This window comes from Pezoporus occidentalis, unplaced genomic scaffold (assembly GCF_034315485.1).
Source record: "Pezoporus occidentalis ecotype Australia unplaced genomic scaffold, CSIRO_AGI_Poc_V1 ctg70, whole genome shotgun sequence".
Taxonomy (NCBI): domain Eukaryota; kingdom Metazoa; phylum Chordata; class Aves; order Psittaciformes; family Psittacidae; genus Pezoporus; species Pezoporus occidentalis.
Genome location: NW_026916053.1, coordinates 2,993,864 through 3,008,246, shown reverse-complemented (window position 1 = coordinate 3,008,246; position 14,383 = coordinate 2,993,864). Strand labels below are relative to the sequence as shown.

At 46.2% G+C, this 14,383-nt stretch overlaps 1 protein-coding gene and 1 long non-coding RNA gene across 4 annotated transcripts in view; one reads left to right on the top strand and one right to left on the bottom strand.

The window, feature by feature from the left end:
* Window positions 1-14,383, bottom strand: part of CPNE1 (copine 1) — a 38,609-nt gene that overhangs the window by 2,277 nt on the left and 21,949 nt on the right. For all 3 annotated transcript variants that reach the window (XM_062642081.1, XM_062642083.1, XM_062642082.1), the window contains exons 2-14: window positions 9,647-9,775; window positions 8,959-9,138; window positions 8,129-8,203; window positions 7,858-7,929; window positions 7,446-7,529; window positions 6,886-6,975; window positions 3,176-3,271; window positions 2,147-2,233; window positions 1,988-2,047; window positions 1,481-1,614; window positions 797-851; window positions 667-718; window positions 19-152 (exon numbers count right to left, since the gene is read on the bottom strand). In XM_062642081.1, coding sequence (XP_062498065.1) covers window positions 19-152; window positions 667-718; window positions 797-851; window positions 1,481-1,614; window positions 1,988-2,047; window positions 2,147-2,233; window positions 3,176-3,271; window positions 6,886-6,975; window positions 7,446-7,529; window positions 7,858-7,929; window positions 8,129-8,203; window positions 8,959-9,138; window positions 9,647-9,775 — 1,248 coding nt within the window. The remainder of the gene's footprint in view (window positions 1-18; window positions 153-666; window positions 719-796; window positions 852-1,480; window positions 1,615-1,987; window positions 2,048-2,146; window positions 2,234-3,175; window positions 3,272-6,885; window positions 6,976-7,445; window positions 7,530-7,857; window positions 7,930-8,128; window positions 8,204-8,958; window positions 9,139-9,646; window positions 9,776-14,383) is intronic.
* Window positions 5,159-5,576, top strand: LOC134175793 (uncharacterized). Its single transcript, XR_009969141.1, has 2 exons — window positions 5,159-5,281; window positions 5,448-5,576. It is a non-coding gene; the product is annotated as an uncharacterized LOC134175793 (long non-coding RNA).

Below are 14,383 nucleotides of genomic sequence, written 5' to 3'. Positions count from 1 at the left end.
GAAAGAACATGCACTCACTGAAGCAGTTCCCTGTTGTGCTGAGTGGGCTGCAAACCTTGCCACATGGTTTATAATAGGAGAGAAATTGGTTGGCCCATAGAGTCGGATCTGAGGCAGGATGTGGCGGTAGGCATCCACTATTCCTTGGATCCCTGTAACACAAGGAAAGCAGACTGCCACAGGAGCCTCACAACTCCTCCAGTTACTTCTTTATAAGCATTATTAAACAGCATGGCAAAAGGGTAATAACTCTCACACAACTGTGAACTCCTAAAGGGCAAATAAGCAGCAGGACAACAGTAAATATACAAAGCACAAGGCTGAAACCAGAGGACATCTGCAGAGATCAGATCTGCTGTTCTCTCGTTGTGCCTCTAACATCACCATGAGCTTTTCATGCAAGCTGTGGGAAAAATAATCCAGTGAAGCAACAAAACTTTCAGCATGGATTAACAACCAAATTAAATCCAGACCCCTTCACTGGAGCTTATGGAGACCACACAGAACTCTGCAGCAACACACATCCACTCTTGTCAGCATCCAGGTGAGAGGATGTTTGCTGCACATCCTGTGCTGCATCCATCTTTCACCAGTTATGAAAGGAATACAACACTTCAAACACCTGTCCCTCTCAGTGAAAAACTAACAACAAAGAGGTATCCTCACCTTGACAATAAGGGTTGCTGGGGTTGAAGTTCAAAGCAAACTCATGGGATACCTAGGAACGGCGACATTGCAAGCACTTACGGAATGCACACAGGAACAGAGCAACTGTTCAGTGTTGTGAAGGCCCTACCTGCCAGTCAGGTGGAACCTGGGCTCCAAACCCAAATGCAGGAAACAGCTTGTCCCTGGGAGAGAAAGGGAAACAACAAGAACTGAGAAAGAGCAATTCCTTAATAACTCACTATTCTGTTTTACTCCCAGAAAGCAGCTGGAGGTTCCATTCCTGTCATGAGGAATGGGTACCCCATCCGGCTGCCCATGGCCAGTCACCAGTCACCCAAGGGTTTCAGGCCTGATTTTAGTGTTTCTTTCAGTGCAGCACCCGCAGGACTCTAGATCTAGAGATTTGGAAGTAACAAGAGAAAAGCCACCACAGCCACAGCCTGGCTGAAGGACAGAGCAGACAAACACGTTCCCATTGAATCAAACATTCATGTCTGAAACGCACCACCAGCAACAAGGGATTAGTGAGCAGCTAAAGCAGCATTACAGAGTAACCCAGGGCCAGACAAGGGCAGACCTGGAGGGACAAAGCAGGGAAATACACTAAACTACAAAGGGCTGCCACTGCCCTCCCTGGCAGTAACAGAAGCAGGAGGAAGCAGTAGCACCTCCGGAAGGGATGTCCCAGGGAAAGGCAGCACCTCAGTCATTCAAACACTACAGGTTTGGACAAGCTATCAGCCTTGCTCACTGACACATGCTGCAGTGCATTTTTGATGCAGTGGCTGGATCAGTTAAGATCACCACATACGTGTCATAATCCTGGACCACACTTCCCACACTCCAGATGGCAATCAGGTACTCATTTATCCCGTCTGGGCTGATGTAGTGAAGAGAATCTGGTGACCTGGGATCTCCGTTGGAGCCAGTAAAGTCTACACCCACCTAATCAGGCAAGATGATGAGAGCAAGTCACTGGTGCACCACCAGAAGCAAATGAGAACAACCATACCCACAGCAGGCCCACAGGGCTCCCTTCCTCCCAGCAACAGGCACACAAGCCTGCATACCTTTGCCCACTGGGGTACATGCATGTGTAAGGAGTAGCAATCCTCTCCACAGATGGACTGAACGGATCTCAAAAGTCAAGAAACCCTCATGCCATTAAAGTTGTTGCTTGATCAAAGAAAGTAAAAATCTGGTTTTTGCAGTCTTCATCACTGCAAAGTCACACTGCATTGGTCATTTACATCACAAATTAAAGTACTAATCACAACTTCAGTTATCTACCAAGATGTGCAACGGGGAAACAACTCACTGTGAAGTTAATCTGGCAGCCTCCCATGATGTAGTCCAGGAATGAATATTCTCTCTCAATCTGGAGGAACAGACAGGCAGTGTTATACCTCCTTCCCACAACAACTCACTGCAATCAGTAAATAACAAAGCAAAAATACCCCAGTTAAAATCTTCCTACCTTGCAGGATTTTATCCTAATAATGCCAGAGTTTTTGTAGCTCTTTTTCTTTTGTTTCTTCTCAGGATGAATGCATTCAAATTCCACCTACAGAAAGCAAGCATTGAAAAAGCAAGTCCCCAGACAGCAGCATTTATAGCAGGACAAGTTATTGACACAGAACAATGTCACACATCACACAGTTAGTTACCCAAAAACCTGGCAGAAGCCTTACACTTCATTTTGAAACCATTTGCAACTACTTTGGTTGCTCTCTGACAAGATAAATGGGATGCTTTTGCTCCCAGCACTGGCAAAATACAAGGGAAGACCTCAGAGATGTCTCTCTCCTTAACATAACTATTATTCCACATGCAATCATGGAACAGTGTCATTGGGTTTTCAGGTTACAACCATAGAAATGGAGCTGGCTGGAACTGGAAGCAGTCCTAGGCTACATTCTGTGTGTGAATTCATCTGCCTGAATTCAGATGAGACATCTCCACAAGAATGAGAGTTCAGGTTTTCACTGCAAACTCAGAGAAACTGGCATCACCAGCAACTGATTCAACTGATTCTACACTGGATGCCCAAGACAAGGTAAGAAGAGTGGCCCTTGGAAGCACTGCTGCTCTCTGTTACCTGAAAAGGCAACCAGAGTGCTCAGGAGGGTGACCAACTCAAGCATGAGACAAGCCCTACCTCTGTACCTATCTGTTAAAGCATGAACAAGCCCTTTCATTTCCACTTGACTCAGCAGAGGCAAAAGCAAGTTGAGCTGCTGGGAAAGGGAGCTGGCTGTCAGCAGACCAACGGGCTCAAGGATGTCATCAGAAATAGGAATGGTAACAGTACCCAAGGAAAAAAGAGCAATGTAATCCCCATACCAGGTTTATTCTTCCCAGGTGCTGGCTTAGTAATACAGAGATATAGACAGGAAAAGAAAAGGACTCCTGGAGACAGCAACTGGAAATATCTCCGAGGTCAACAGGAAAAGGTTTGTGAAAGACTGAATTCTGGAGCAGGTTAGGGGGGATTGAGGGAACTCACCGGAGAGCTGTCACCTTTCTGCAGCTCAGTCAGGGTGGTTTCAAAAGTGCCTATCAAGTCATGCGAGCCATCGCTGTCGTGATCTGCACACTGGACCTGAAGAGAGAGCAGCAATGGGCAATGATGTATTGCATCAGGGAGAATACAGCTGTTCACCACTGGATTGGCTCTGAGAGCCTTGCAGCAGTGACAGCGCAGACCCCCTCACACCTGAGCTGGGGGTAGCATCGACATCACTAACTGAGACCTGACAGGAAGAGAGACACCGAGACTGAGTCTTAGACAAAGGAAGATGCTCAGTTGCTCACCCACTTCAGTAAGCACAGTGGGAGTTTTAATTAAAAGCTTTCCCTAGTTTAAACACGAGAGAAAGAAAAACAGCCACCGAAATACCCCAACGTTTCACAGCCCTGATGTATAAATGCAAGATCCTTAAGGACACGACATGCAACTGGGGTAAGGGGAAGAAGCAATTAAAAGTTTCTTATCTAAGCATCTTCTGAACATATTCTGCCCAGCAACAGCACCAATCTGCAATGAAACTGCCATTTCCACAAAGCATTTGCTTTTCCTGCACCTTTCACCAACAGAATTCTAATACCTAATCAAGAGCCAGTCATGTTTAAGGCAGCACAAACAGCTTCTGAACCAGATCATGCATCAGAGCAATGCATTTAAGAATTAAAATATGCTAATAACTCTGGCTTAGAGCAAACACAGCAAGACCCATGTTGCCAGCAGCTCCCTACAAAACCAGCTCTAAGGAGCATTTATAACATACACAATACACAGGACTGCAGAACACAGGTAGCTCCAGAAGCAGTCAGTCAAGGAACAGTTGGGAACAAGGAACAGTTGTGAGCAGGTGCTTCCTCCCCTGCTGAAGTTCATGGGCCACACAGATGTAAAAGCTCTCCAAGATCTGCCTTGAGTGATCAAGAAACTGATGCTACTCCAGTACAAATCACAAGGTGAACCCATGGGTAACACCTCAAGGATGTCAAATTCAATGGCTAGACATCTGGATTTAAAACAGGGCTCTTTTATTACTTTGATTCATTAGGGATCTTCCACTGTGGGGAAACCCCTACAATAAGCCATGTGAATTATGGCCTAATCTAGCCACCTACATGGGAAGCATTGTATCATCCTTCAGTCTCCGAATGGGAAAACAAGATCACCTTAGAGACATGTCTCCTTCAGGCCAATACACCTGCAGAGAATTCCTACACCTCCTTCTCCCCTCCTGCTTTCTCCCACTCCCCATCTCAGCCACGCCAAGGAAACTGCATTTAAAACCACTTCTGTTGTTAGTTCACAGAGTGACAGAGCTTAAAACAAACCTCTTTTTGCAAGGGCTTCCTAAAACTGGCCAAGATTCACTGTATGCAGCCTAAAGAGTGGTGCTGCTGCAAACGAAACCCTGCTAGCGATACTGCAGGACACAGTATATAGTTATTCACTGATGAATTACTCCTTCACAAATGAACCATCCAATACTCATTATGAGCCTTGGAATACAGTCAGTGGTAAAAAGGCCCTTTTCACCTAAAGGAGGAGCTTTCAAAATTGATAGGAAATGGGTTTGCCTCTATGTACATGCCACCAGAGGTGTGGACTGGCAGCTTCAGTCCCAGTACCAATCCCCCCAAACGCCACCTTTGTTCTTTCCATTTAAAGAACTCCAGGGAAGAGATGCTACTTTCATTTGCCCCTATTTTTTAACAAAACTGTCAAGAAGGTTAGGCTGTGTCACAAACCTGAGCTCTTCTGCACACGGGAGAACATCACTCTGCATAGCAATGAAAAAAGAACTACCAGAATATTGGGTAGCATTGATCAAAAGATTTATGTTCACCCACATATTCAGCACATAATCTTCATACACAGCTGGCAAAGCTGGTGTTTAGGGGATGCATCAAAATACTTCCACTTTCCAAGGAAGTACAAGGAGCTCTCCTTTCACTGACACTATTTCACATGCAATTGTCCCTACATAAATATTTTGAAGCCTCAAATAAAGAGGCTCAGAGCAGCAAATACCAGGTGAAAAATGAAACACCAGTGGGTTATTACAGCCCTTACTGCTGCAAGTTGTCCAGGGAGGTTGTGAATGCTCCATCCCTGGCAGTGTTCAAGACCAGGTTGGACGAAGCCTTGGGTGAGATGGTTTAGTGTGAGGTGTCCCTGCCCATGGCAGGGGGTTGGAACTGGATGATCTTGAGGTCCTTTCCAACCCGAACTATTCTATGATTCTAAGTGAATCTGCCAGCCTGGATTCTGCTTTCTGACTGGCTTCCCTAACCTGTTCAGTACAAGAACAGGGTAATTCTTTTCCACAGCTACGTTGTGAAACAATAGATTATGTGCACATGCATCCAGAAGTTTGGCTGATACAAACTAACAGCAAAAAAAAATCTATCCTTTTTAAGGAGCAGGTCGTTCCAAAATGAATTCCAAAGCGCATTCCAAAGGGAGCATCTGGAAAACCAACAACTACCCAAACAGAACCAAAATTCAGACCAAACCAACCAACCAAAACCAACCACCTAGCACACAAATCTTTTGGGGCTGTAACAGATACAGCCTCACATAACAGAACATGTAAACCATGCCATTTCATGTCAGTTCTGACAAGTGACAATATGCATCTTTGCCACCTCCTTTCCACCTTCGCTGCCCACTTCTGGACCAAGAGGACTTCTTTCTGACATGACTGTTAATTCACCAACAGTAAAAGCTCCTGAACACCACTTAGAACATTGCCACGGATCAACAAGCACAGCACATCTGATGTTAGCAATCTCAGTAATTCTTTGGATCCTCCATGCTGCAAAGTAACCACTTCAGCATGCTTGCTTTTGGCTTAACCTTTTGGATTGAACTCCCAGCATGAGAATTCTTCACAGGATGAGGCAGGAAAATTCTACAAACAGAAAGTGTTTAGGAGTCGTGTAAGCAGAGAGAGACCATGTGCACGTAGAGCTATCTGTGGATTTAAATGCCTTTACATTATCAGTGCGTTGCTTAGAAGAGAAAGTAACAAATTTGCTATCAGATTTTCTTTTGTAGAAACTTATGAGAAGATACAGTTGTTCTGCTACTACCTCCATAAGCCAGGACCATAGAGAATCACTCATCATACATAAGACCACAAGCTACCGCAGCTCCAACTAGCTGGAACAGATTGAAAGGGGGTTGGGACAAGCCCGCCAGTCTCATGAATGGATGAATGAGAAGCATTAAGATCCTCTCTATGTCAATATCCTAAGGCACTCAAGCTTGTCCAACACACATGAGCTTCTCAGCTAACTTAGAAACAGTGCTAGAAAGCCACAATTTTAAAATAAACAAACCAACAATAAAACCAACCAAAAACCCAAACCAAAATAAACCCAGAAAACCACAGAACAAAACAAAGCCAAACCAAAATGTAACCCGAAACCCTGGCCAGAAGAGTGGAAAAATAAGTTCTAATTCTTCTTCTAATGTACCATTAGGAAGTACATCGCTTCTGTGTTTCCTGAACTCTCCGTTTGACAACTATTAATGTATTAATACGGACATCATACTTAGTCATATAATCACTTCTTTGCCACATTTCTGATCTAGAAAGGCAACATAAAAATTTCAATAGGACCAGACAAGCTGATAACTCACAGTTAACATCCACAGACTGGAACAACACAGAAAGAATCTGAAGGCTGTACCTTGATGGGTTTATTAAAATCTCCGCCACAGAACGTCTGCAAGGGAACACTGAACTTCTTCCAGCACGGGTTTAAGTTGTTCTTAATCACCTTAAAAAAGACACAGCATCATGTCACATGAGGGATGCGGTGTGCAAGTCACTGAGAAACATATCACGAGTGTTCTGCTTGGCTCTCTAAGAATAGCCTCGGTCTGTTCAACCCTGATGTGCACGGACGGCCAAGCACAAGCTCTTGAAGAAGCAAAAGCCTGAAGCTCAGGGTGAAGTTAAATTTTAGAGCTGAGCCAAGCTAACAGCTCATCACCACCCAATGGGGCAAGTCCTGCCACGCTGCTCACTTGATGCACGGTCGGACTTCACTGAGCCAGTTGCATGCAGTCACCAGGCAGCAAATAAACAATTTGCCGGCAGGTCAGTGAGGAGAACCCCTTTTTTGGGATATGAGACAGTTCTGGACTGCAGAACTGGTGCAAAGCATGACCAGGAGTGGGATTTCCCCTTTCAGTAGGAATAAGTTTTCTGATCAACTCAAGAAAAGCATGGGGGTAGAAATACTACCTCTGATCTGTACACCAGCTGCCATGTTCCAGCATCACTCTGCTTGTAGAACTCCAAAAACGGATCTGATTTACCCAAGAAATCCTGCATGCAAAAAACCAACGTAAGCAATCAGCCTCCTACATTTTACTCACATAGCGGAGAGCTGGCTAATACTTCACAATACACAACACTTAAAGCACAAAGTCAAACAAACCACACCACCTAAACCTGGCAGTTGAGTTTCTAGTCTGACATTGTGGACTTCAACAAGAAACTACGTCTCCAGTTTGCTTCATTGTAAGTAAAAGAGCACATGCATTCCTGCAAGAATTACCCAGCCCAGTTGAATGTCTGCAAATACAAAGAGTCCTGGCCAGAAGCCACTAACTGTAAGCATCACACAAGCATGCAATGCAGTTTAAAACAATACCTTTTTGTCCAAGTTTTGGGCTTCAATTTCCAAGTACACAACTCTGGTGTCTTTAATCTCCTCTGCTGAAATCTGTGCCACAAAAACGTAGGGAAAAAACTGTTAAAGAAGGAACCTCACAGAGTTTTGCTTGTACTTGGTCCATGAAAGAAACTGTACTTTTAAGTACCCATCTTTCCTGTACACATGCAGCATTTGAAGACATGCTGACAGAAAACCAGAATATATGGAAGAGTGAGAAACCATTTTTCCCACACAAAAACTTACTTACTGTAATGGTGCCCTTTCCTGCTGGCTTTCCCTGCTTCAATTCCAGCGGTCGGGTGAACACAGAGCTGGACACAACCTAGGGTTAAAAGACAGATAAATATAAATACCAGGGTAGACAAAGAGCAAAGAGTCACTCTTCAAGGGCAAAATTTTCAAGCCCTTCTAAAAGATCTGAAAGGATTTAAATGCATTTCCAACAGCGACAGCCACCAGAGGTTGTGCTCCTGAGTGGCTGAACCATCTGAAAATTGCTTTCTCTTGCTATCCACAGAACAACACCCTCTAACAAGTCTCCAAACTTAACTTCAGCCTCCTATTTCTGCTGAGACACAAGAGGTATTTTCATTACAAGCAGCCCAAAAGCCATTAAGAAGATGATGACTATTTAATTTACCAAGTCTTTCTTGAAGAACATTAGCTTTCCTTTCTTCTCCTACCTTGCTATACAAATCCCTCATCAGGAAATGAATACAGAATCTCAAACAGCCTGATTTCCCCAGATTTACTGCTTGATGATCATTTTATATGAAGGAAACTCATTAAAGCTCTCCAAGCACAATGCCTTCCTTACTCCCAGACTGCCTTTAGTGCTACAAGCGCCTCCTAAGCAATTAATTGCAAACTATGTGTATTTCCAACCTCTGCTTCGTCATTGTGACAGAGATTTTTCTAACTACGTTCCACAGTAACAGAAATGAACCTGTTCAACGAGATGGTTTCAAATCTGAACGTGACAAAGCCTTCGATAAAGCAATCTTTCACCCCACTTTGCATTATAAATCAACGCTTGCTACTACTTTGTACATCATTTAACATGCCTCTAACACATACCTGTCCCAGCGTGCACTCGATCCCTCCGAGGAAGTCATCATCATTCAGATCAAAGGACTTGTTATCGATATCATACACACCGAACTTCAGCTTCTGCACCTTCTCAAAGTAGTAATCCACAACCAGTTTCTTGCAGAATTCAGGGTTTTGGCAGTTCTTGATCCTCTCTGTGCGATCCAGCTGCGCAAACACAGAAACAAAGATGCTGATGATGAGTAAGAAGCACACTTTCTCCTTCACAGCTTTTCATCTGCACTGGTTGAACACAGGCACCAGCCAGGCTACACACCTCCAGCCCTTGCTTTGTGCTCTGTGATGAACCAGGCCATGCTGGCAGGCTGACTGATGGCTTGCCAGGAAGGGAAACTGCATTGGATAACATGGGAGAATTCTGAAACTAGGGGGGAAAAGGCACTGTATTCTGGAGCATGTGATTTGGGGGCAGCCCATACTTTAACAGGCAAATAAACGCTCCAATGCAACTCTAAGCAAATATATGAGCAGTTAACAAAACGACGAAGGTAAAACCCGAACAGAGTTTGAGCATGAGCATCGGGAGCTGCTTGCTGAATGCAAATGTAAATTAAACACATCAGGCACCCACTAGGAAAAGCAGTGGGATGGAAACAGGGAAAACCCGGCACGCCTGGCAAGGGCAATGCGGGGCTGACCTAACCCTAACGCTTACCTCCGCCCACTGGCCCCCGCCCAGGTCCTGCAGCAGCACGCAGAGCGGATCCGACTTGGAGCCCAGGTCCTTGTCGAGGAGGCTCTGGCAGGACACGGCCAGCTCTACCTTGGACACGCACCCGGCCATCTGCGGGCAGAGCACAGGGTCAGACCCACCGACAGACTGATGCCACACCGACCGGTAACACACGGACCGTAACACACAGACCGGTAACACACAGACCCACCGGTAACACACCGACCGACCGACCGCGCTCCGGCCCCGCCGGCCCGACGCGGGGCTCCTCAACGCGGGGCGGTTGCGGGGTCGCGGCTCCCCACGCAGCAGCAGCAGCAGCAGCGCCCGCCGCAGCCCGGCCCCGTTATCCCCGTGTTCCCATGGGGCTGTGCCCGCGGCTCCCGGCGGCCCCGGCTCCCTGCAGGCAGCGGAGCGAAGGGCCCGGCCCGTCCCCCCCAGCCCAGCCCGGGGGAAGGGCACCGCGAAGTCTGTCCCGCACGGTGTGCTATGGCGGGGATGGGTTACACCGGCCCCGGAGCTCAAGCTCTGCCCGTGCAGATGCTCTCGGAGCCGGTCACCTCCCGCGGAAACGAAACCCCGGCCGCAGCCACCGCCCTGAGCTGAACGGGGCCAAACTGGCTCGATCCCGGTGCAGGGCTGTGACCCCCCCATCCCCAGCAGCCTCCGGGCCCTACGTGCTCCGGAGCCCCGCTTCCTCCCGGTGCTGCCTTCACAAAGCTGCAGCGTGAGCTCGTAACAGGGTGGGAACTGAATTTTATTACACATCACTGATAGAACCGGGCTGCACCAAGCCCCCATGTCCAAGCCTTGAACACTGCCAGGGATGGGGCAGCCACAGCTTCTCTGGGCACCCTGTGCCAGCGCCTCAGCACCCTCACAGGGAAGAGCTTCTGCCTTGTATCTAACCTAAATCTCCCCTCGGTCAGGTTAAAACCATTCCCCCTTGTTCTGTCCCTACAGGCCCTTGCCAACAGCCCCTGTCCAGCTTTCCTGTTGTCTCCTTTAGACACTGGAAGCTGCTCTTAGGTCTCCCCTCGAGCCTTCTCTTCTCCAGACTGAACAATCTGAATTTACAAGATTAATTTAAACTAAATTTAGAAGATGAAAGCTTCAAGCATCAAAAAAAAAAACACCACCATTCAAGAGACTCGACAGCTTGGGAGCTCTAACAAGCATCTGAAATGTGCATATTTCTTAGGAAAGGTCCTTCAGAGTTCAGAAGGAAAGCATTGTCTGGTCTTTCTAGTATCAAGAGTATCCACAGGGCTGATACTTGCAGGGTGTAAATATCTCAATGAAGAGATTAACTTTTATTAGACAACATTTAACTCTTTTGACTGCCCAGTCTGCCCTGGACAGACGTTAATGTCACTTAACTCGCTACTGCATGGCACTCGGATGCTCTGGTGATGGTGGCAGGGCAAAACCAGTGCTCAGTCAGAATGTTAGCAAAGCTTTAGGCAAGGAGCACCCTTGTTCAGCTTTCTGCTAAGGTCAGCAGCAGCTTGAACGCCAGCATCTTCAAACAAGTGGAACAGTTGACCAGACTACTTCGAATCTACCAGTCAGAGCCCTCCATCTTCCCCTTCAATTGCCATAAACCCCAACCAAGATTCACAAAGAAACTCACTGCCTTTCATAAATACACTTCTAAAGCCACAGGTCAAGGTGTTGGGGTTTTCCCTTACCTACACGTGCCATTGCACCAGACCAGCTTGCATCTCACAGTCACGTCTGCACAGTGCAGTTCTACAGACAACCAGTCATGTCTGTATGATACCAGCTGTTTGACAATAAGGAAGATCAGGACAGCCAGCCTCAGCTCCCACAACAACATTTCTCCTCTATTTTCATCTATTGCAGAGATTTATGTACCAACAGGAGACAGAACCAGGGCTACTTTTCCTTCCCACCAGAGCACAAAGGATCAGAATAAAGTTAATCTTAAAGAAACAGCTCCCTGCAAGCTTTAGCATCCCCTAACAGCAGCAGTCCTTTTCTGGGAGGAAACCATTACTACACATCTCAAACTGCACATAGAACAAGTCCATACACATTTATACCATGTTACAGACACCAGTAGGTTAAAAGTGTGAGACGGAACCAAATGAAGCCTGAAGGTGAAGTGACACAGATCAGTACCAGTTACGACATTAAGAAAATACTCCACGGTTTCAAGGATTTCTTTCAATACAGTAACACCCAGAAGGCTGTCTCATCCTGTTTTGGATTCAGTAATGGCATAGGATTTCCCTTGAAACACAACTCAGATGTTCTGCTGAACCCTTGGGAAGTTACAAGCCACCAGGGATCCTTTCCTACATCCTCCTCCACCCGGAGATCACAGGGTACGGGCTGATGCAGGTGACAATCAGGACCACACAGACTACAGCCTGTCCAGCTGTTGGTAGCAGCAGAGCAGGAACTGTTTTAACAGGCTGGACTCCCTCCTTGCCAACGCAGGGGACAACAAGAAAGCTGGTTTAGCAACCCCAGACAACCATTATCCTTAACAGATTCAGATCAAATTCATGTTTAATCTGAAAACATCAGTCTGAACCTCAGCCAGCAATTGTTTACATGTTGCTGCCTACAGACATCCCCGAGGAGCCCACACAAAGTTGTTTTTTCACTTCACAGCTTTCCAAATACACTGCGTGGTGTTCTCCAGTTTCAATCCATCCCTTGGAATAACAGCAGCAGCAAACCCTGCTCACACACACCAGTCGACACATCTCAGCGGCAAGAGCAAGGAGTAGGAGGTCTGTTAAAGACAAAACATCTATTTCAGTCAAGCCTGAAGATCTGCTTGGCCCCTAGGGAAGCACCTTTACCCAGTTATCCTGCTCATGCAATCACCAGAAGCAGCTCAGATCTCTTGAAACCTGCCTGTATGTGAAAAGCTTAAAAAGATCAAAAGCTTAGGTTGTTTTCATTCCCAACCACACACATACAAAAACACTGAAGGGGGGGAATAATAGTGGAGCTCCTCAGCAATGAGGTAAACTAGCCCCAACCTCTCTTATCAGATGCTTTTGAACAGGATTTAATGATGTTCAGCATTGTCTCAAATATTCTCTTTTCCTCCCTAAAGCAAAAGTATTTACTTTCACCCCCCATAGGAAACGCTATTTTACTGTAGTAGCTGCATCTCTTCTCCTATAAAACAAAATGAATTGTTTGTGGTATCTATCAATTGACTTTCATCTCCACCCCTCTCCACAAAGGCTCTGCTCATTTCCTCTGAGGAGTGACCATCCTGAAGGCTTTGACAATACCACTTAGAACCACCTCATGTCTAATCCAACCTCCCATCCCATTTCCCATCAAGCAGAACCCTGTGATGCTTTCTCTTTCCTCTTAAGTTCCCGCATTCTGAACCTTCACACAACCCTGCAACATCTTCTTGGTATCTCATCACTCTGAAGGCTGCCCAGCTGGCACACGCCAGCTTAATCCCAAGGAGCAAGCGCTGCGCCAGCGGTATGGTTTTGAACTGAGCGAGCAGTGATGCTTCATCATTTACCAGTGCTTTGTACAGACACATGACGAGAGAAAAAGGTTCTAGGAGCTACTATGTTCAAACACTCCCAAGAAGGCTGGGAGTAGGCACCTGATAATACATCACCCATGTTATCCCTGTGAACTCTAGGGCAAAATACTACCCACAGAAGTCTAAGATCCCAAGCACATACTCCAGAGAAGCCTTTCCCTGCTCACCCAGACATCATTCCGAGTTACTTAAGTACAACACAGAATAGCTCCACACCAAGTACGCTTTAAGGGCTCAGACAGCCAAACTGAGGTCCAGTTAAAAAAGGCAACATTAGGTTTACTATGCATACCACTTCTTCCCGGTAAGATCACAAACTCCAACAGTTGTGTAACATGAATAGAAAGAGGAATCCCGTATTTCAAAGCAGCTGCTCTAAACCGAATTGAACCACACCAGTAAAGAAGTTGGTCCTAAACAATCAGAGACCAAAGAAAAGCTACATTCTAGGAAAATCACATAGGAGATCCATGCAACAGCAAGAACAAGAGACTACTGCTGCTTTCTGTAGTTTTATGCAAGCATTGCAGAACTCCCACCTTTTTCACATTTCTACAGAAATATCAACTTAATTTCATGCAGAAAAGCACATTCTCCGATGTAACCAAAAGCAGCTCCACAGACAAGTCTAGTATTAATTTCTAACCGTTCTTCTCCTGATTCAGCTTAACCAAAACTTAAAAGCAACTCAAACATAAGCGAAGGAAGGCACAGTCCACCTTGGCTTGCAGAAAGCTCTAGCACAAGCGTGCTGGAAGGTTTCCATGTCCCAGTTCAGAGCTTTGGAGGGTCTCCCATTTCCCCAAAATGCCCCATATGGGTGTCTGAAGCATAAACAACCACTTCTGTACTTATCCCTCTGCAGCAGGAGGGCCATTTAATCGACAAAGGATCAAGCACTGGACCACATAAGGTGAGAATTACTGAATTACAATGTTTGTTCTTCCATGCTTCTGTACCACACTAACCTGAAAGCCAGAGGCTCCCGTTCCCCCTAACACTGGGGAGAATGGGGTGAAAAAGGGGAGCCCAGGGCAAAAGGAGGCTGTGACTCTGATCACCCCAGCGTGGCAGCTCACAGAACCCACGGAGTCACCCCAAGGACAAGAAAAACTGAACAACTTCATGGCATCACACATCACCAGCAGGATTTTTAGTGGTGT